General features: G+C 41.5%; 1 protein-coding gene and 1 long non-coding RNA gene across 3 annotated transcripts in view; one reads left to right on the top strand and one right to left on the bottom strand.

Moving 5' to 3' along the window:
* Positions 1-17,991, top strand: part of LOC145420511 (uncharacterized) — a 41,911-nt gene extending 23,920 nt beyond the window's left edge. For both annotated transcript variants that reach the window (XR_013901834.1, XR_013901833.1), the window contains 2 exons: positions 17,468-17,668; positions 17,749-17,991. This is a non-coding gene — a long non-coding RNA (uncharacterized LOC145420511). The remainder of the gene's footprint in view (positions 1-17,467; positions 17,669-17,748) is intronic.
* On the bottom strand, positions 13,428-16,315 carry LOC113012723 (E3 SUMO-protein ligase ZBED1-like). Its single transcript, XM_026153024.2, has 3 exons — positions 15,173-16,315; positions 14,368-14,987; positions 13,428-14,280 (listed from the first exon to the last, which is right to left on the bottom strand). Exons 1-3 carry the CDS (start codon positions 16,035-16,037, stop codon positions 13,885-13,887), a joined length of 1,881 nt encoding a protein of 626 aa, XP_026008809.2. The 5' UTR covers positions 16,038-16,315; the 3' UTR covers positions 13,428-13,884.
* Positions 17,992-21,355: the final 3,364 nt, after the last annotated feature.

Genomic DNA, 21,355 nt, shown 5'->3' with positions numbered 1-21,355 from the left:
AGTGAGCAAGAATTCTTCATCTGAAGTTTCCTTGTATAAAAATGGATTTTGTGAAATTTGATCATTTCGACACTTTGTAGGCCGGGGCAGGGATAAGGACACTTTTCTGTTTCTTAAACAGCTCCAGGGATCAGAGATCAGAGTGATTTGTTGCTTCATAAGCAACGAATGCCGCTGCCCTTTTGGTCTGTCAGTTCAAACGGATGAGGTCAGGGAAACTCATCAAGCTACGGTCTCTGTTAATCACTCTGGTTCAGCTAAAGTCATTCTCTCCTAGCAATCTATGTGTGCAGAGTTAACTGGGCTAACTGGGAAAATGTTACCACTGAAGTTGTTGTAACCAATGCTCTGCATTCACAGCTGATCAAATGAAAGCAAACACTGCAGAGAGGTGGTGCATGGTGGCAACAGACTGGTTTTTGACCTTTGGCAAAAGCCCCTGTAGTGGCAAGCATCTTTTGCAGGTTGTATCCAGGTGAACTCAGTCGCAAAGAAGATGCGTCACTAAAGTCCTCCTCGTGATTGCTTTGGTCGCTAACGTTTTCTGCGTTCGTCAGTCGTTTGCATGGAAGACACAGACTTGTATGTAAACAATGACCAGCTAACGCTCCAAGAGGAACTTAAACTTTTAAAAAGTGCGATTCAAACTGCAGAGATCGGCCAGGCCACACCGCGACCTTGATGTGCTTCTTCTTTAGCCACTCCTTTGTTTCCTTGATGCTATGTTTTGTTTCAGTGTCACACTGGAAGACCCGTTCACGACCCACGCGGTCCATCAATCTGCAGAAAGAGGTCCCCCCCCAAGAATTTACGATGCACGGCTCCGTCCATTGGCCCTTCAGTGAAGTCGTCCTGTACCCGTAGCAGCAAGGGCTTCCTTAGGTCATAGCAACACATTTTTCTGGCACAACTTCACCTGTTTCAAGGTGCATGAAGAAGACAAAGATCTGATGACAGCAACACTTAAAATAATAGGGAATAACTTTACTAAGTGACCAACGTGTTTCAGCCTGTGGCCTTTATCAGGGTCTACTCAGCATTTATCTTCCTCAAAGACTGAGGACGACTGATGATCACTGTGTATTTCTTCTGCACCAACAGTTGTCACCTTCTCATCGAGCCTCTTTCTGACGGCCTTGTAGCCCATTCCTGCCTCGTGTCTACAGCCTTTTCCCTGATGTCCTTTCACAGCTTTGGTGGTGGAGAGGCTGGAATGGAAGACGCTGATTCGGTGGACAGATGTGCTTTATACACATAACGAGTTGAGATCAGGAGTATTTATTCAATTCAGTTTAGTTTTATTTATAGAGTGCTAACCACAACAACAGCCCCTTCAAGGCTTTGTATAGTAAGGTAAAGACCCTACAGCACAGCCCTATGATGACAGAATATATAGAACAGATGTGTAACTGATTGTAATCAGTGTGGCACATCTGCTTCATTCAATCATTCCTGCTGGTTTGTGGGTGATCAAATGAAGAGTTCACTCAATGACACGCAAATCAATTTCTAACTTTTATGAAACGTGCTTTTGTAATCTTTATTTTCTGGATTTTTGAGTCTCTCTACCCCTAAAACGTAGAGACTCTTAGTTTCTTTGTAAGTGAGCAAACTTACAAATTAAGCAGGGGATCGGATAATTATTTCCCCCGCTGCATAAGGACCAAGTATGTTTTTGAGTACGACACATTTCAAAAGGTGCAACTATTCCTATGGCTTTCACTCCCAGACAGTTAATACAGCGCTTTTGTTAAAGCCCTTGAAACGCAGCTTAAAGGCCGTCCTTCTATCACATCTCGATTGATTTAAAATCCATTCTGTTGGTGTGCAAAGGCAAGATTGCGAAAAAGTTGTGCCATTGTCCAAATCCTCATTGTTGGTTTGATTTTGTGTACAGCAGGACATTTTTATTACGGAGCCATTCAATACTCTGAGGACTAAAATGAAGTTCCATTTAGATCCATTGTGAAGGAAACAGAATGAAACTAATATAAGCACGACTAGTTCAGGCAGAGATAGCTACATGATACGCTTTTGTTACTGTTAGGCTGCGTTTTATTTGTGTCTGACGAGGGCATCTATGTTCTGTACTTGCTCTCGCTCTCATGTAGCTGTTCAGTCAGTCTACATAAATATCCAGTGAAGCTAAAAGCACCCATTACTCGCCTGGAAAGTTGACAGACAATGGCATTTGGCTGAAAAAGCAGCAAGCGGCAGAGTTTGATTGTCACGGGGGGATAATGTTTCATTTCTTTTGTTGCGGCGCGGTGAGCGACCTCTCACCCCTCCGAACCGCCCCCTAAATCAGTTGCTCTGATGTAGATCACATTCCTGGGTGTTTACATTACCCCCCCATGCCAGACGCTGCCACCAGCCTTTCACACCTGTCCCGTCACGTCCACGGAAAGGAAACTGTGATACATTTTCAGAGTAGAACAGAAAGGCCTTTGTGTGTGTGTGTGTGTGTGTGTGTGTGTGTGTGTGTGTGTGTGTGTGTGTGTGTGTGTGTGTGTGTGTGTGTGTGTGTGTGTGCACAGACATTCACACTGAATCAGAAGTGCCTGCATCCATAGGCAGCTGAGAGCTGGCCCACACAAATTCACCAAAAACTCAATGAGACGCACATATTTGTGTGCACGGAGCTGTCAAAGCGTCAGCTCAGTGAGTTATGGAGCTGCAGGATGCGTCTGAACATGGAGGGAAGATTCCACTGCTGTAAGGAGTGATAAATTAGGGAGAAGTGAGGAGTACGAGCTCCTAACTCCGACAGAGATGCCACAGTCGCTCACTGGAGAGGCCAGGGAGGCCGACATGTGCCGTCACCTCAGTGCCATGTTTTCCCACCCCATACATATATACTTACACCAGCATGAAAACTGGTCAGTTTTAAGAAAAGCTGTAACAAAGCTGCTTTTCTTCTGCTGTAACAACAATCCTTCACATGTTAAAAAAGTACATTTTCTTTTCACGCTTGCAGCTGCTGCAGGTAAGATAAATACAGCTGTCCATACAGCAGCTTACTGAGGTCACTGAAGGTAAAAGACAAAAATAAATAAGGGACTAGGTGGGGGGGGTGAATTTCAAAGAGAAACATCATTAAAGTAGCAAATTTACACATTTTTCTATCACTGAGGAAGACAATAAAGAAGCTAAGCTTATTAAAACGAGATTGTTGCAGCATCTGCAGCGATGCGGACACTGCACCAGTCTGTTGACATAAAGAGGGAGCTAAGCGTAAAAGTGAAGCCGTCAATTGACCAGTCGATCCACATTCTCACCTCGCCTACAGCCATGGGCTCTGGGTAGTGACCAAAAGAGATCACGGATAGAAGCAGTGGAAATTAGCATCTTCCTAAAGGGTGGCTGAGCTCAGCCTTAGAGACAGGGGGAGGAGCTTGGTCAGCCAGGAAGAGCCTAAGAAGAGACACTAGTCCACTACACTGAAAGCCAGCTGGGGTGGTTCAGGATTTGCAGTAGGATGCCTCTTTGATGCCACCTATGTGAGGTGTTTCTCCCCTAAAAGATCCAGAGCAGGTAGCTGGGGGGAGAGTCAGGGCATATATGTATGACCAGGACCTGGATACGTGGCAGAAATGGTTGGATGATGTATCAGAAGGTGCTGTAACATATCAGGAAGTGACTCCATGAATATTTACCTCAGTGCTACATCTGAACACAACTGAGGAGTGGTGCTACACATATGTGAATATGTATTATATGCAGACTGTTTTTTTTCTCATAAATTAGTTCAATTCTTTTTATATAGCAGCGGATCACAGTAACAGTTGCCTCAAGGCCCTTTAAAGATCATACATGGCGACAGTGGGAAGAAAAAACTCCCTTTTTACAGGAAGAAACCTCAAGCAGAACCAGGCTCAGGGAGGGGCGGGGCCATCTGCCATGTTGTCTCAGTCCATATAAAGCAAATGTGTGTTTTCATGTAATTCCAACAATTATCCAACAGCAAACTACTGAAACCAAACACAGAAATGTTTAAAGCTTTTTATCGATACATTTGTTTCTCTTAGGACATTTTGTATCATAAGGTCTGTTATGAGAACCTCCACACCTTGTTAACAATAATCACCCCTCACTACAAACAACCTCCCGTGTAGATCAGTAACAAATGAGTTTTTTCTCCTGTAAAAAAAAACCTTGTTAGCATTGATGAGTGTGCTAGCAAAAAGTCTTCCCAAGCCCCCAAGTTTTATTATTGTTCTTTTAGGCACTGCATTTATTTAATAAATGAAGAATGGGGGAAGGAATAAATCAGCAGCTCTGCACTCCATTTCAAACAAGTAAGAAGCTGCTAATGTTAGAAGCAAAGTGTTTTTCTGCTGCTTGTAGCAATAAGTGATTGATGATGATGCATCTGAAATACTCTTCAGTGTTTTTCATCTGAGGAAAATGCTGATTTTCATCTTGGTTTTCTAATGATGATGATGAAGACGCTATCATTTTGCACACACATTCCTTCCTGTTAGTGGAGTTTTCCTTCCAGTTTCTCTCTTTGTGCTGGTACAGCGTTTGTGAGATCTTATATTTTCTCTGGTGTTTAGTTCAGTTATTCTAGTTTGGTTTCTCCCAACCAAACTGCGTTCTTTGTCTCGCAGCGCTTTGTCAGATTTGTTTAGTAGCTAAACTAGACGAGGCTCAAAGGAGGGCGCCGCTCACCAGTCAGCCAGCTTCTCCGGCTCACGTTCAAATTGTCTTATTATTTTTTAAAGGACCAATTATGAGCATTTTTACCAACATTCATGGTCTGACTGACTGGCATAAATATAGAGACTTATGTTACTATGTATCCCAGTCACCCTGGTGATAAGTCATGGTAACCGCCAACCAACAGAAGCTAATCTTTGCATTCAATGCTCGTTAAATATTATCATGCTTACGTGCTAACTAAGGCGGTGACCAAACCTTGGTGTATGACTAGTAATATTTTCATTTGTTAGGTAAAGATGTGTCTGTTCAGGTTTTAAATATGTCTTTACTCACACATTTAAAGAGAATAGTTGATGCACGCTGTTTCAGCTTGTTACTAAAAGACAGTTTAAAGAGTCGTCACTTTAGTTCTTCAGTACACATCAAGCATGTTTTTGTTATTGAAAACTCCATTCTGTTAGTGTGACAGTGAATTACAGATGAACTTCATTAGCTAAACCCAGCTAGCACTCGTGTAAGCTCCTCTGTTTCTGTCCAGGCTTGATCATATCAGCCAAGATTTCACACTCAAGGCTTCAAGTCCACAAATTATCTCATGGGTGACATCTGGGCGACTGTTTCATCTTTTATAAGCACTCTGTGCTTTTTGAGTGATAACATACGTGTTTCCATGTTCAAGCGTCTTCTGTGTTGGCTGAATCTCATCTCTTTTAATGTGTTGCAGAGTTTTTGGAATAGACACGAACCTCCCAAACCTATCCAGCTGTCATTCTAGGCACCTAAAGCTTTTTATTAGCACTATTCATGCGAATCACACCTTTAAGCTTTAAGTACACTGTGGCTTACTGCGCCCTAAATACCAATATCATGTACTTATTGGTCTTTGGGGACTAAAAGAGCATTTAGACCCAGAAACAGCAAATAACTGCTGAGTTATTCAAGATGATGTGTGGTTAAGCCAAACTCTGTTTAGCTAAGCTCATCAAAGAGGAAGGGCTCTAGCACGTTTTTGTTTTTGTAAGATAGAAACTGGTGAAATAACCTCCCAGGGGTCTCTAATAAACTGTCCTCACATTAACAAGAATAATTTCTCGTCCTGGCAAAATATGCTGCCGAGTAAGTACAGCTAGCTTGTTTGCTGTGAAGCAGCCATTTTGAAGCATTTATATAAACCACAGCTGCAGATACAGTCCCCATCAAAAGTTTAAGACCACTCGGAAAATCCTATTTTGCATGGTTGGATCTTGACAAGGTTCCAAGTCGAGCTTCAACATGAGCAAGAGACAAAACAAGGCTGTTTTACAGCTCACTCACAGGACTGTAAGGGCATGGGCAGATATGTCCAACATGCTTTTTATTTTTTCAGTACGATTCCTATGATGTCACAATGATGCCATGAGGTTTTGTCATACACTGCATGAACACAGCAGCCGGGCCCTGAGCTGCAGCCTCCGGTGTAGAAGCTCATTTTCATCTTCGCTTTCTGATGTCAGCTTTGTGTTCATACAGAAATACTAAGAGAACGATTCTAACGAATTACTTTCTCCTGGTAAAGTACTCACTTGTACTGCATTACTCAGTGTTCAAGTACATATTAAACATGTAATATGTATAATACAGTACTTTTCTGAACAATGACCCCAACACAGATCACAACACGATGGGGATATACCTTCAGCTTTGCACACCTAGACTGTGCTGTTATGGTCTCTTCAGCCTTTCCAAACAAGACATTCTTATTCAGCCTTTTTCTAATTCTTATGTTGTGAACGTTAGCATGTAAGCTCCTCACTGAGGCCTCTAGAGGCTCACAGATGCAGCTCGTGGGCTTCCTGCTTTTTCTCTGAGCACTGCACAGTCTGACCTCGGGCTGAAACACACCTGGATAGACTGTACTAACACGTATGCCTGAAATGGGGCAAACTGCCCAAATTTCTTCTTTTATAACGGTGCTCACACTTGCTGACAATCAGTTAATCAAGTGTATTTGATTGGCAGCACCTGGCTGCTACTTACCCTCTTCATTCTCTGGAAGCACCGAGGAGATGCTTGGGTTTCCCACATGACCGTACACGTTAGTGTATGTTGGACAAACACTGACATATCTGTTATCTTGTTCTTTCTTCCTCTCACCACACAGGTTTCAAAGCCATCCATTAAACCACACAGTCATCACATTCATCACAGCCCACACACACACACACACACACACCTGAGATCAGTCCACGCAACCCGCATTGCTGCTATTTCATTTCTCATCTTCCTCTCTCAGCACCGGAATATTGGACTAATGGGCCTAATAGCACGCCCACTGCTATTCAAAGAATCGGCGGCTGCACTGGAATAAAGGATTATCTGTGTGTGAAGAGGAAGAACCTGACACAGCGAGAGGACCAGGAGACCCGGTAAGAGGGGAAAAAATGATGGTGAGAGAAGAGGAGCCATGAAACCGACATGCTGAGAGACAGAGGCGGGATGACGGGGCCAGACTGACAGGAAGCACCAGCAGAAGGAAAACCTGAAAGTGCATCCGACTGCAGTCACACAGTGCTGCTGTCAGCACCCCGGCTACAATCTAAACAGCGGCACCTTTGATTGTGACATTTTTTGTTTCTTTGTAGCTTTTGTCTGAGCTCGGTGAGGTCGGGTAAAATGAAAGCATCGAGAGGGGAAAAAAACAACAACACTGTCTCGCCAGTCACGCACAAACGAAAACACTTGTCTGTTCGGACTCTACTGTTCAAAAATGTATATCCCGGGAGCTTGAATGATGTACGCACATCCTCCTCACATGCTGTTAGACTGCTGCTGAAATCGAGACGGGAGCAGTTTTCTCTTCCTGACTCACATGAGTTGATGGATTTTCATCTACCAGGAGGAAAAACGTGTTTCGGCTCGGCTTTTTTCTGTCTGCATGCACATATTTCTGTACGAGTAGTTATTGGAGAATTACATTCCTACAAATGTACTCATTACTGTGTAAATTAGCACAGCTACATTTTCCTTTTGTCTTTAGTAGCCCTGATTTAATAAATGGTAATTATCTCCAGGCATTTGTAATAGAAATAAAAAAAAGAGGTTTAGGAATGAAAATGAGATTGGATAGGAATATATATTTTTAATGAATTTAGTTTCCTGAGGAGGGAAACTCACAACGCCGTGTTTCAGCTGATAAAAGCTATTTTTTTCTGTTCACAGCAGAAATAGATTTGTTTATTTGGTGAATCTGCGAGCGAGACGCTTTATTCTTCTCCCTGAAACAACCTCTTCCTGCTATTTGCGTGTTGGCACTGACGACGTGAAAGAGTTTAAATCTCACTTTAGGAAAAAAATAAAGAACCAAAGTAAATCGAAGTGAACACATCTGCAGATCCTTATGACCTTTATTAAATCTTACAGCTGACTCTCAAACAAATGCATGAATTATTCATGTCTGACTGACTTGATTGCTACAAGGGGCACAGACACAGCGCTCTTTTTTCTTTTTAATTATCCCCCCCCCCCCCCCCCTTTTTTTTTTTCACTGCAGAAGTTTCCAGATAAGGTTCAAGCTTTCCCCCAATCAGGCTAATGTTAGCTCCTTTTAACGAGCCCGGCCTCCCCCAGTTTGACTTCTATCACTTTTAAACTTTATGTGTCTATTAACCATTCCTCTGCAGGAATGAACATATCAGCATTTTGCAGTTACACGGAAGTCTTCATGGATGGGAGTAATTAATAACTACATCTAATTAAAATGCATTCTAGAGGGGATGGGGATCGAGATGTTTGCAGAGGTATGATGATGGCAGCTCATGTGAGACCGCGTACGCCTGTGAGCAGCTGATTTCTTTGTTGTCTTTGAAAACAGTCGGAGTAAATTTTGGACTGATTTTCTCACTAATGCTTCGCAAGTTTTGTTATTTTGCAGCTGATGTTTTAGGGTAAATATTCAGCAGCCGTCGAGTCGGTTCATTCAGCTTTAAATCCGGGGAGACGTGTGGCATAATAGACTGAAAGGTTAGCTAGTGGAGCAGCGACTGAGGCATGTTCCACTTGAGTCTCTGCTTTAAATTGCTGGTATTCATCAAGTTAAGTGATGAGTCCGCATGATGAATGGTCTCTCATTAATATCATTATGCTATTAGGCTACATCTCTCACACTATGCTCTACCTAGAATATGCACATGCTTTTTGCATTTGTGTGCTCTGTGTGTGTGTGTGTGTGTGTTTGCACATACCAGCAGGGTTCATTTCTACAAGAAGTCTGAAAAAGTTTTTCAGTGAGCCACACATTTTAAACCATTGTTTAGGCTCCTGTTTTTAAACAATTTAATTCATTCCAGTTTCATTTATATGGAGTCAAATCCCAACGACAGTCACCTCGAGGCATTGTAAAAGACAGACCCTGCACACACAAACAACAATCAGAGCAAGCCTTTGTCAACAGTGGGGAGGAAAAACTCCCTGTTAATAGGAAGAACGCCCCAACAGATCCAGGCTTATGGAGGGGCAGCCATCAGCTGGGGGGGCAGAACAAAAGATACACTGTGCCTTATTTAGTAGTTATAGTAATGATTCACTATATATGCACATAACACAGCTATGTGTAGTGTGACACACTAATGTGTGATCCCATCAGAAGTAGTACTTGTTAAAAAAATGAGAGATTTGTCACCGAAGTGAACTATGTATAATGAGGTAGTTGCACCCCCCAGCCTCCGGGTGGCGCATTGTTCAGTGAGACAGAATAGCGAGGTCATAGGTCCTCCTCTCCAATATGGCAGAAGCGAGGCAAAGAGAAACTTCACCAGTCGTCTCTGTCTCATCATTTCCCTGTTTTGCAGGTTTGTAACCGGTAAAACTATATTAAAACGGTTGTAAAATATTGATAAGAAACAAAGCTAAATGTGAGGGTATAAATCAGCGGGTAAACCCTGTTATTTGTTACGTTTTATGAAGTAGAAGGACTGGAAAAAAATGCCAAAGCCTAGCCAGCCGCGGGCGCCATTTGGTTTCCTTTCTCCACTTATTTCAGGTCGTTTTAGCTGAATAAGCTCCTTGTCGTGTCCTGATTTTGTGAATATGAATGTTAATCTGCTGTTGGCAGTGAAGAACGACTGTTTACTGGTTCTGAAAAGTGATTTTGAGAATGTTATAGCTAAAGCTAAGCCTGCCAGCATACACATGACTCTTTCATGTATTTGTGAGCTACTAAGCTAAATTGGTTTAAGACCAAGCACTGGTATGTTGGTTAAAACAATCAGAATACATAGGTATTTGGGTTAAAAGTTAGAGGTAAAAATGTATTTGAACATGCATTTCATATTGTTTTGAGTTGTCATTCAGAGAGAATAACCGAGTAAATGATTTGAAGGTCACTACACGTGAAGTACTCTTGTTTCCCATGAAAAGATCGTGGTATTGCAGCTTGAACATACAGACGGTTTTATTGTTATTTCTGTTGTATAATATAGAGAATGGTGATGCTGCAAGTTAAAAATACATGTGATTGTATAAATAAATATGGCAGAAGCGAGGCAAAGAGAAACTTCACCAGTCGTCTCTGTCTCATCATTTCCCTGTTTTGCAGGAACATTTAATCTGTTTTACCGGCCCAAACTCTGGGTCGGTTACAGTAGCTAGAAAACATGGTTGAAATCTCAATATTATCTTCCTGTTATATATCGACGTCCTTTCTGCCATATTTGTCCTATACGTCAAATAATCCCAAAGAAGCAATTAAACATATTTATCTTTTGCTTTCTTTTGCTAGAAAGTCTGAAAAGGACATCTAGAAGTACCAATGTTGATGCATTTTCTAAAATCTTTGGATTTATTTTTCAACCATAACTAGAGATCGAGAAAAACCCACAGGTGGGCGGATATTCAACGTTGAAATGTTTGAACAAATGTCTATTGAAATGATTAAATACAGGAACAGGAGAAGTATAGATATGATAGTTCACATACAGTATAAAAAACCAACCACAGCATCAGCGCACCCTGCACAACCTCTATAAGCAAACACTGAAAATAATAATAATAACACTATAATAGTACAAAGTACATTTCTACATTTTTTGTAACATGTCTAACTTTTGTTTAATGTATAAGATTATCCAGAGGAGGGGAATATCTCAGTTTAGTTATGAATTACCCCCCGAAAAAAAAATCTTCCAAATAGAAAGCCAGGGCAGGGTTAGGGTTAGCACCTATGACGTCATAGTAGGACTCAAATGGTTAACACGGCTGTTTACTGGAGATCTCGTTTAACCTCCTAGGACCTGCGTGAATGTCCTCATATGTGCATCTAGTTTTCTCAGAAACAAAAATCAGGTAAAAAAAAAAAAATCTGGTTATTCTTTGTTTTTACATTCATCAGGTCCCAATCAGCCTAAACCCAGACCCGCACTACCAGACACAGGGACAGTTTTTACCCACGAGCCTTTTGAACCGCTGACATTCCACACACACCTCTACAATTACAGGACTGCACACGGTCACTTACACAAATGCTACTTAAATGCTCACTGCACAACTTTGTACAAGCTGTAAATACTCTTGCACAAACTTATAAATACCAACTTGTCTTAAATGTAAATACCAACTAAATTCTGTAATATTTAATACTTTTTCCTCTCATTATTATTATTATTATTATTATTATTATTACCACTGCTAATTTCTGTTATTTTCTTCTGTAAATAACTGCACACTCTCTATATGCTCATGTAAAGCTGAGGACTTTCATTGGATAAATGTGGCTGCACTGTTTATCTGTACATGACCATAAAACTTGAAATAGCAAAGAGAAATTAAAAATGAATGTTTAGAAAAAAATATCAATGGAAAATGCAACACAAAGCAACACTGAGACATTGTTAAAAGAGTTGCTATGAAAAGCAGCCACGATGGTGCGAAACATATTTGTGTGATTGAAGTGAGTCCAGGTCATGAAATTGTAGCTCGATTTGTAGCTGATCATGTAAAGAGGCCTGTGAAAGACTCCAGATAGAGACATGAATCCTGCCTCTTAGTACCTCTGTGCCCTTGCACACAAACACACCTAATATGTCTATCGCAGTAGATTTACTCCCACCTGATATAAAACCACAGACCTTTCCAGCTACGCCTGACCTCCTGCTGAATTTCTCCAAGCAGATGTTCTTGAACCCTCACAGCACATAGGCAGGATGATGCCTTATAATTATAGATATAAACAGATTGTGCACATGGTTTAACCTGCCATGGGTGATAAATTGCAGCTCGGTCTTGCTGTATAAACTGCCAATGCCAGAATAGAGTCCTCTCGGCTACAGAGGGTCAGCTGCAAGAGGAGGATTTAATGAGGAGGGCCACCCAAACAGTCTGGGTGTCCATCTGTTTGCTCTCTCTGCTTTTACATGTCACACATCTTGTGACGGCGGCAGCAGCGCTGGACCAGCGGGGCTGCTCAGAAAGGTGTAAATGCATCACCAAAAAGTGCACTTTCACTGAAAACGGGGAGAGTGAAAAACAAACAAAAACCTTTCAAGACTAAAACAAGAAGATCAAGACCTTTAAAAGCCAGGAACTAAAAAAACCCTCCATTTTTACACTGACAAGGTTGCCAGCATACCTGTTAACCATGGAGGCTTTATTTGTTGTACACTGTGCTGCATGCACACATGCAGTGTCTGCTTGTAGGCAGAGAACAGAAAAGCAGTTTAAATAGTTTTATTAGCTTTAGTGTGGCGAACGTTGTGATTTATGGTTTGAATTTAAGCAGAAAAACTACAAATAATTAAATTATCAAGAAAACATTTTGATTTTTGTTCAAGGATCACATTTTCACTAACTGTTAAAAATTCCCAGCATTCAGGACTACTGCTGCGTAATGATTCAACTGAAAAACTGTAACTAGGTTTAACAGCTTACTTGTTTAAGAATATTAATCATTACAAATAATTACCAACAACTCTCATTCAACAATAAACAAAGGGAAAAGACTCCTACAACCAGCTGTAGGCAACACGCCCAGCTAAGCTTTGGTTAATATTTTGGCACAGTTGAGTTCTGATAGGTGTCATAATGTCTTACAGAAAGGTGTCCATGTGTCCCCAGACACCGCTTATACTTAAACCCTGTGTTTCTCTTATCACTGTAGATCAAACATTTAGATTTGTAGCTACTAGGTAACAGCTTACACTACAGTTACAATCAGTGTTGGGAAGGTTACTTTTAAAATGTATTCCATTACAGAATACAGATTACATGCCCCAAAATGTATTCTGTAACGTATTCCGTTACGTTACTCAATGACAGTAACGTATTCTGAATACTTTGGATTACTTAATATATTATCATGCTGTTTACAACAACATGAATGTACTATTGCTGTGATTTATTACTATTACTGAAGGTCTGCGACTCCGAACTGTAGTAAAGGGACCTCTGACTAATACTGGGTCACTGTCGGCTCGTAGCCGAAAAATAGCTTTACTTTGTTGTGTGGGTCAACTTTTCTTGCAAGAGACAGAGAGAGGCGTTGAAAGGCTGCTCCAATGGAACTTATTGTTTTCGGAGGAAAACACGAACATGGTGTACAGTCGAGTCTTAATAGCTTACTTACAACTGGGCTCGTCAGGCACTCTTCTTGGCTGCAGTGGTTATTATTATATTTTAGGGCTGCACGATATTAGGAAAACCTGCGATGTGCGATAACTGTGATCAATACTGCGATAACGATATGACTTGCGATAAAATAAATAGCAAAAAAAAAACAAAAAACAAATACATAATTTCCGTTTTACTGCACAGTTTTATTTAATGAAAGCTGCTGTATTAGCAGTGTAACAACAAAGTGCAGTCAAACATTGAAACATTGCCCCCATAAAAAAATTTCTGAGGCTTGAATTCTGAAAGACATCCTTCCCGGTCTCTATAATTAGTTTTAAATAAACATAACTTAAATTATACTGCAAATTATCTCTATGCAGGTGTTCATCATTTTACCACTCACCAAGTAGTTATGATGCAAGTCAAAACTGGAGTGGAAACTTTACTAGATTAAACTATAGGTAAGAACTTGTCTGCTGTGGGAACACACCAAAGAACAATTGTCTACCTTTGTGGTCGTACTGGCCAAGACTAATATTATCAACAATTAAGAACAATGTAGGTAGTGTATTTTTGTAATTTTTTGAAAAAAAAAAAGGTTTCTCTATCTTGCATTCATCCTTCCTGAGTGAATGTTTTTTATGGCAAGTTCTTGTTAAGGAAAACCAACATGTTTACTCTCCAAGGTTTTAAACATGTGCGCTGACATGTTACTATGTTTCCTGATGTACTAAAAAGTCTCTCTGAAGGTGAGCTACTTGCAGGTATGCAGAGATACTTCCTTGCAAGCTTGCTTAGCTGTGGGAATGTCATTTTGTGGAGTTTCCACCATGCCAAGGGGTCTTCCTCACTGTCTATGGCCGTGGATAGCAAGTAGCTGTTAAGCTCAGCTTCAACAGCTTGTGAGAGATGCATAAAAGAGGAGGTAGGGATTGGAGCTGCCTTGAAGAAACTGCCCAGGGACTTTTTTGCCTTCTTCAGGGGACGACTGGGTGGATCATCTGTCTGGGCCTCTGGTTCAGCGGAGCTTCTCTCCTGGAACAGAAAGCAGATTATAAGAAAAGTAAACATTTTGGACTAAATATGAATTGAAAGGTTTTATATATAAGCATGCATGAATACCTTCTGTGCCACTGCTTCCATTTCTGACATCACTCTGGTCTTGATGTCTGAGACTCGATCAGTGCTGGTGTAGCTGACTTTAAATCTGGGATCCATGAAGCACGCCATGTCCATAAGTTCCTGGGTAGCTGGATTTTCATATTTAGTAATCAGGTACTCGAGGATTTTCTTCTTAATTGATTTTGTCAAATCACTGTCTTCTTCCTTCTCTGCAAGCACCGACGTCTTCATCAGATGAAGGACTGGTTTTACATATGAAACACTAACGTAGCTCTCACCAGACAGGGCATCTGTAAAGTCTTGCAGGGGGTGTAATGCCTGGTTGACAGACTCCAGTACCTCAAGATCCTGCCAAGTAGGAATCAAGTGTCTTGATTTCTTGTCTGCTGAGATGACATCAGAAATGGCCCGCTGCTGCTCCAGGACTCTCTCAATCATCTTCTGCCTGGAACCCCACCTGGTTGGGCATTCTGTGATCAGTGTGTGCTCTGGGAGGTTGAGCTTCTGCTGTGCTTTTTTCAGAGCCATCTTTGCTTTCCAGCTGTGGCAAAAATGTCCAACTAACTTTTTGCAAAGTCCAATGGCTCGGGCAATGCGGGCATCATCTTTGATAGAATTTTCTGGAGAAATAAGAGGAAACAAAAAAACTGTCATGTTTAAAACCTTTTTTTTAAAAAAAAAAAACTAATTGAAATTTATAACTAAAGTTGTCTAAAAAGGTAACATTATCCTTATCAATATCAATTTGATAATAATGTATAGCACATTTTCATTGCTAAAAAGATCTGCCTTGAATAAAACTTACCGATTGCAAGGTGCAGCCTGTGTCCAAAACACTGAAGTCTGACCCAGTTGTTTAGCTCCGTGGCTCTCACAACATTGGCACCGTTGTCTGTGGTGATGCACACTTGTCGATCTTCTTTAAGATCCCAGCTGGCTAACACCTCACGTAATACATGGGCTATATTTTCACTAGTGTGGGAGTCTGGAAAATACACAGTCTCTAGACACCGTGTTTTCAGTTCAAAGTCTTCGGTGAGGAAGTGCACTGTGAAACTCATATATGGTTCCGTTGTACGACTTGACCATAGGTCTGTAGTGCTTGCGTAGTTTTCAGCTTGGCTCAGTTCAAACATGACGGTCTTGCGGCATGTTTCATACATTTGTGGAATGGCGACATGTGAAAAGTAGTTTCGTGAGGGGATGCGGTATCTCTGGTCCACTTTATGTATCAGACTGGTGAAGCCCTCTCTGCTAACTGTATTTATAGGCATCATGTCTTTAGCCAAAAAATGTGTAATGGCCTCTGTTATTTCTTTGTACCGCTTCGACGTTTTCTCATAAGGAATTCCACTTGAAAAACTCTGATACAGAGACGGCTGTTGGACTGCTGCGCTCTTTGTCTTAACATTAGCAACCTTTGTTTGGCTAGCCCTATCTTTCTGGAACTCTTCAAACAGTTCTCTGTGGTTGTATTGAAGATGATGGTGGAGATTAGTCGTGTTTCCTCTGGTGGTTGCCACGAGTGTTCGGCAAGTTTTGCAGAGTACCTGTGTTTGGAGAACGTCGTCTTTATCAAATCCAAAGTACCTCCAAATAAGTGAGGTACTATTTTTTTTTTTAGCCACGAGTTCAGTAGCATTCTCGTCACGCGTCTCGCTCTCAGCCATTACAACTCTGACTCGTTGCTGCAGCGTTGTTCGCGCCCGACCTGCGTAGGAGGCGGGCCTCTAATCCATTTGATTGGTTAATGCCGTGAAGGGCTCTATTCGACTGGTCAAATGTGTAAATGGATTTCTTTGATTGGTAAATTCTTTACAGCACGTGTGTAAACATTTTAAGGTACCCAATTATCGCAGTTTACGCCGTCTTTTGCGATGGGCCCATCGCGCAGGCTGATATCGCGATGACAATAAATTTTCGATTTATCGTGCAGCCCTATTATATTTACATGCTTCCAGCTCCCGTTTTTGCTCGATGACAACTCGTACCTTTCCACTCCCCTTTTTCTCCCTCCTCGCGCTCACAGACCCATAACGTGTATGGCAGTCCATTCTCCCTGCAGCACGGACTACACTACCCATGATGCTACATTCTTTAGAGCTATGCTTGTAGCATTCTGCCTGTTAGCTTAGCACAACAACAACAACAACGAAAAGGCGCTCTCTCACCCAGGAAACACACAGTCGCAGAGAGAGAGAGAGAGCGTCGCCCTGTAACCATGGCAACCGTAGCGCTGCCGCCTGGAACAACAGAACGTAGCTGTCAAACAAAACCCAAACAGTCCTGACCCGCGACAATATGAAACAGGAAAGTACCGCAGTGTAATCCATTTATTTCAACAAAGTAACTGTATTCTGAATACCACCTTTTTAAACGGTAACTGTAACGGAATACAGTTACTCATATTTTGTATTTTAAATACGTAACGGCGGTACATGTATTCCGTTACTCCCCAACACTGGTTACAATTAGTCTCAAATCATCAGCCCTTTTCATTTGCATGAAAACAGAATTTAGTCATAGTTTGAACTGGTCTGACCAAGAATTTGATGTTGAAGTGTCCTGTGGATGTCACATCACATGGCTGATTTTCTACAGTGAAATGTCTGTTGATGAGAACCACAGATACTATAATAGATGGACCTTTCCATTACGCCTTCACCCGGAGGTTTTTAACTCTACACCCTGAATCTTCAGCATTAACTATGTTAATGTTGTTTTTTCTTTGGAGCCAAAAGTCACATTATATGGATGACAGGCTGCAGCGCTAAGTAATCAGTCAAGGCTTGCTAGCACCTGTCAGGGTTAATGTGTTGCAAACCTGTCAGCTAACAGCCACAACTCTAACTCGGTTAATATGTGTTATAATTACTCCTGCTCAGAGCTGTTATGAAGCAGGAAAATATCTATGGAGACCAAAACCATTGTTAATACCAGCTTTGAATTAAAAGTTCATTAATGTTGTAAAGCTCAGTGTGGGAGTCTTATGGGAACTGACTCCATTTTCGAGCAAGCCTCAAGTGACATCTAGAGAAGTCGGTGCCTCAAATTCGTTGTTGCTCCTCAAAACAATTCTGAACTTTTTGCTTCGTGGCAGGGTGCGCTATCCTGCTGAAAGAAGCCACAGCCATCTGGGAACGATGTACGTGCTCTGCAACAATGCTTAGGTAGGTGATACGTGTCATAGCAACATCCACATCAATGACCCAAGGCTTCCCAGCAGAACATTGACCAAAGCATCACACTGCCTCCCCTGCCTCGCCATCCTGATGCCAGGTGTTCCCCAGGTGACCCACAGGTATCTGTCATTTATTGGAACCAACATTCATTTTTCAGGCAGTTTGACCCTGTCACAACTGTTCCTTTCACTTTTGATAGATACGGACCATCGCAGACAGGAAGCCCCCCAAGAGCTGCAGTTGTGGAGTTGTGCTGACCCAGTCGTCTAACCATCACAGTCTGTCCTTGACGTTTGCCCAGTTTTCCTCCTTCTAACACACTAACAGGAGCCATGCTGAAGAGATAATCAGTGCACATCAGCTGTTATTGGTCGTGATGTTTTGCCCGATCGGTGTTTTACCAGAACCAGCATACAAATTTAAATAAAATGTCCTACTTGCAGTAACGGGTTCAGCGAGTTTGAAGGCAAATGCACATGATTGCAATTCACTGGCACAACCATTTATTTTTGTTTGTTTGTTTGCCAGCTGGCACGAGGATCTTATAATATATACTAATCACAATCGGCCAGCAAATCTAATATTGCTTTTTTGCATGAAAGCCTGACAGAAATCAACACATTCTGTTACAACCTGAACCTTCCCCAAATATTTGATTTGTTCAGCTATTCGAGGTTTTAACATCTGAGAGTCATTTCTCGACAGACGGTGATTCTTCACTTTTCCACGTTGTTAACAGATGTCTTTTCACAATAATGAGACAGTTCGGCAGTCTGTTTGTTTATGTGAGACGAAAAAAAGACCAAAAGTTAAACAGCAAACAGTATTTCTTAAGAACAACTGAGTGAAGAGGGAGATGAGCGACTGTGATGATAATTAATTGCGTATGTCTGTACATTTGGGGAGCGTCATCATGAAGTGTTATTCTTTAAGTATTTTCTGTGATATATTAGAGATTTTAAAAATGCAACTGCCAACAGTATTTCATGAGAAGGAGCAAAGAAACAACAAAGACGGAAATGATTTTGGACTCAGAGCAGCCACTGCTGATCATAACCAGCTTAGAATAGAATAGAATTCAACTTTATTGTCATTGCACATGCACAGGTACAGGGCAACGAAATGCAGTTTGCATCCATCCAGAAGTGCTTTAGTGATATAGATATATTACAATATATATTAGCAATAATATAGATATGTGAGTATATTACAGAAATGGGTCTATTATGGTATGTTATAATGTACACGGTATGAAGTATGTTGTGAATATTCTATAACTATAAGTATGTACAGGCTGTAGTGAGTACAAGCTATGTACAGGCTATGAACAGGATATAAATATGAAAAATTATACAGAATATGAAATAAATAACTTTACAGAATCTGAGATATACAGCTATACAGAAATGGGAACTATGCAAGTTGTAAACAGTTGTAGGGTTAAAAATTATCGTATGTACAGAATGATTATTACAGAGCTATACAGTAGTGCAGTTAAGATAAGTGAGATATGTGGATAATTTCTACAGAGGCTATATAAAGTGCTAGTGGTTGTGAGTGGTGGTTCAGTCCATGTTATTATTGTGTGTTTGAGGGTACAGTTGTCCATTGTGGGTGTGTGTATGTTCAGTCCATGAGTTTAACGTGGGTCAGATGTCAGGAGGCAGAGTTCAGGAGTCTGACAACTGTGGGGAAGAAGCTGTTCCGGTACCTGGAGGTCTTAGTCCGGAGGCTCCTGTAGCGCCTCCCGGAGGGCAGGAGGGTGAAGAGTCCATGTGATGGGTGACTGGGGTCTCTGATGATTTTCCCAGCCCTTTTCAGACACCGCTTCCTGTAGATGTCCTTTATGGCAGGAAGTGGTGCTCCGGCGATGCGCTGGCCAGTTTTCACGACCCTCTGCAACGCCTTCCGGTCCGAGGCAGAGCAGTTCCTGTACCAGACTGTTATACAGTTGGTCAGGATGCTCTCGATGGTGCAACGATAGAAGTTCACCAGGATGTCTGAGGACAGGTGGTTCTTCCTCAGAGTCCTCAAGAAGAAGAGGCGCTGGTGAGCCTTCTTGACCAGCTTGGAGCAGTTGGTCGTCCAGATGAGATCCTCATAGATGTGGACTCCCAGGAACTTGAAGCTACTCACACGCTCCACAGCCGTCCCCTTAATGTGGATGGGTGGATGTGGGTCAGCATTCCTCCTGTAGTCCACGATGAGCTCCTTGGTCTTCTCAGAGTTGAGCTGCAGGTTGTTTGTGTCGCACCTAGGGCTGAACGATATATCGCATTTGCGATAATATCGCGACATGATCAAGTGCAATTTTCTAACCGCAAAGGCTGCGATTATACTCTGGACATGTCCAAATTCATGGGCTGCATCCTCCTGAGGCCGCATTTGTAGACCGATTACGTCACAGCGACGCGCCGAAGGCTGTCCAAATTACTACCATATCCCAGAATTCATAGCGCGGCCCAGCCAAACTCCAGTTTCCAGCAATGGCGGCCGCTACTAAGTTTTAAAATTACTCATACTAATCTTTCTGGGTCACAAAATAAACTTTTAACATATTTTCAGGCGAGAAAGTAGTTGTGTAAACATCAAATATCTGCTCGGTTTATCAAGATATCCCATATTTGCAAAAGTGGTTCGACGTTTTCAGAGGCGTCTGCTACCCACCAGCTCGACAGCTAGCCGGGAGCTCGAGGGTTACTGATGCGGCCGAGAACGGCACAACTCCCGGCACATCATTTTCAGATCACCGCGGAGTTTCGCTGCTCGGGTTAAACGTAATATATAAGTCACTTAGACAACCTAAAAATGTTATTGTTGGGCTTTTTTCAGTGTTTTGTTTGTTCGTGAGTAAATCGGTTTGGCTGAGATTAAAGTTATTAGATTAGATAAAATAAAACTTTATTAATCCCCCGGGTGGGTTCCTCCTTGGTTTTCACACAGCTGACTAAACGTCAAACAGAAAACTTATTAAACAGAAGTATGAGACAGTCGAGAATTTACACCAGTGTCTGGTTATATTTTAGATAGCAAGAAGCAGACGGCCGAGTTTATTAAACTCCACCGAGACAGCGGTGACGCTAATCAGAACTAGACCGTCCAATTTCACGCCTTTAAAGTTTAAAGGCGTGTTTGTGTGTGTGTTTATACAATTGCTATTATGTTTGCACTTTATGTGTAATGTTACTGACTGCAGAGATCAGTAAGATGTGTGTATTTTTTATTTATTTAATATTATTTTTTAATTTAATGACTGTCTAGTAGTTCACAGATGTGGAAAAACTGAGTGTGGTAAAGCCACTGATTTTTTTAATGTATATTTCTGCAATCTGCACATTGTACTGACTTTCATTTTAATGTTTACACCAGGGTTCCTTGTCAGCACTTTATGCTCAGATGTTTGTAAGCTAAAAATAAACTATTGTGTATGTTCAAATATACTGTTGTGATTGAAGAAGTTAAATAAAAATGTCAGTCATCAATTCATGCATCACCTCATGTCATCATAACAGAGGTCTGTCTTCCAGGAAAGAACAGTTTAAAATTAATGTAATATAGTATTGGCCATACTATATGATGTATTGCTTGTCTTTGTTTAATAATACAGAAGACAAAGACCTTAAAAAATAATCGCATATCGCATCGCAATTGCAATATTGGGGCAAAAAATCGCAATTAGATTATTTTCCATAATCGTTCAGCCCTAGTCGCACCACTCAGCCAGACGATCCACCTCCTCCCTGTAGGCGGCCTCATTGTTGTCACTGATGAGGCCAATCACCGTGGTGTCATCTGTAAACTTAATG

This window comes from Astatotilapia calliptera, chromosome 15 (genome assembly GCF_964374335.1).
Source record: "Astatotilapia calliptera chromosome 15, fAstCal68.1, whole genome shotgun sequence".
Taxonomy (NCBI): Eukaryota; Metazoa; Chordata; class Actinopteri; order Cichliformes; family Cichlidae; genus Astatotilapia; species Astatotilapia calliptera.
Note: the sequence above shows the minus strand (reverse complement) of the source record. Positions and strands in the feature narration are given on the sequence as shown.

Excerpts from the sequence above, each read along its gene's own strand:
- LOC113012723 (XM_026153024.2), bottom strand. The coding sequence starts at position 16,037 with ATGGCTGAGAGCGAGACGCGTGACGAGAATGCTACTGAACTCGTGGCT. Across the intron at positions 14,988-15,172 it reads CAGGCTGCACCTTGCAATCG|AAAATTCTATCAAAGATGAT; the intron begins GTAAGTTTTATT and ends TTATTTCTCCAG. Across the intron at positions 14,281-14,367 it reads TGGAAGCAGTGGCACAGAAG|GAGAGAAGCTCCGCTGAACC; the intron begins GTATTCATGCAT and ends TTTCTGTTCCAG.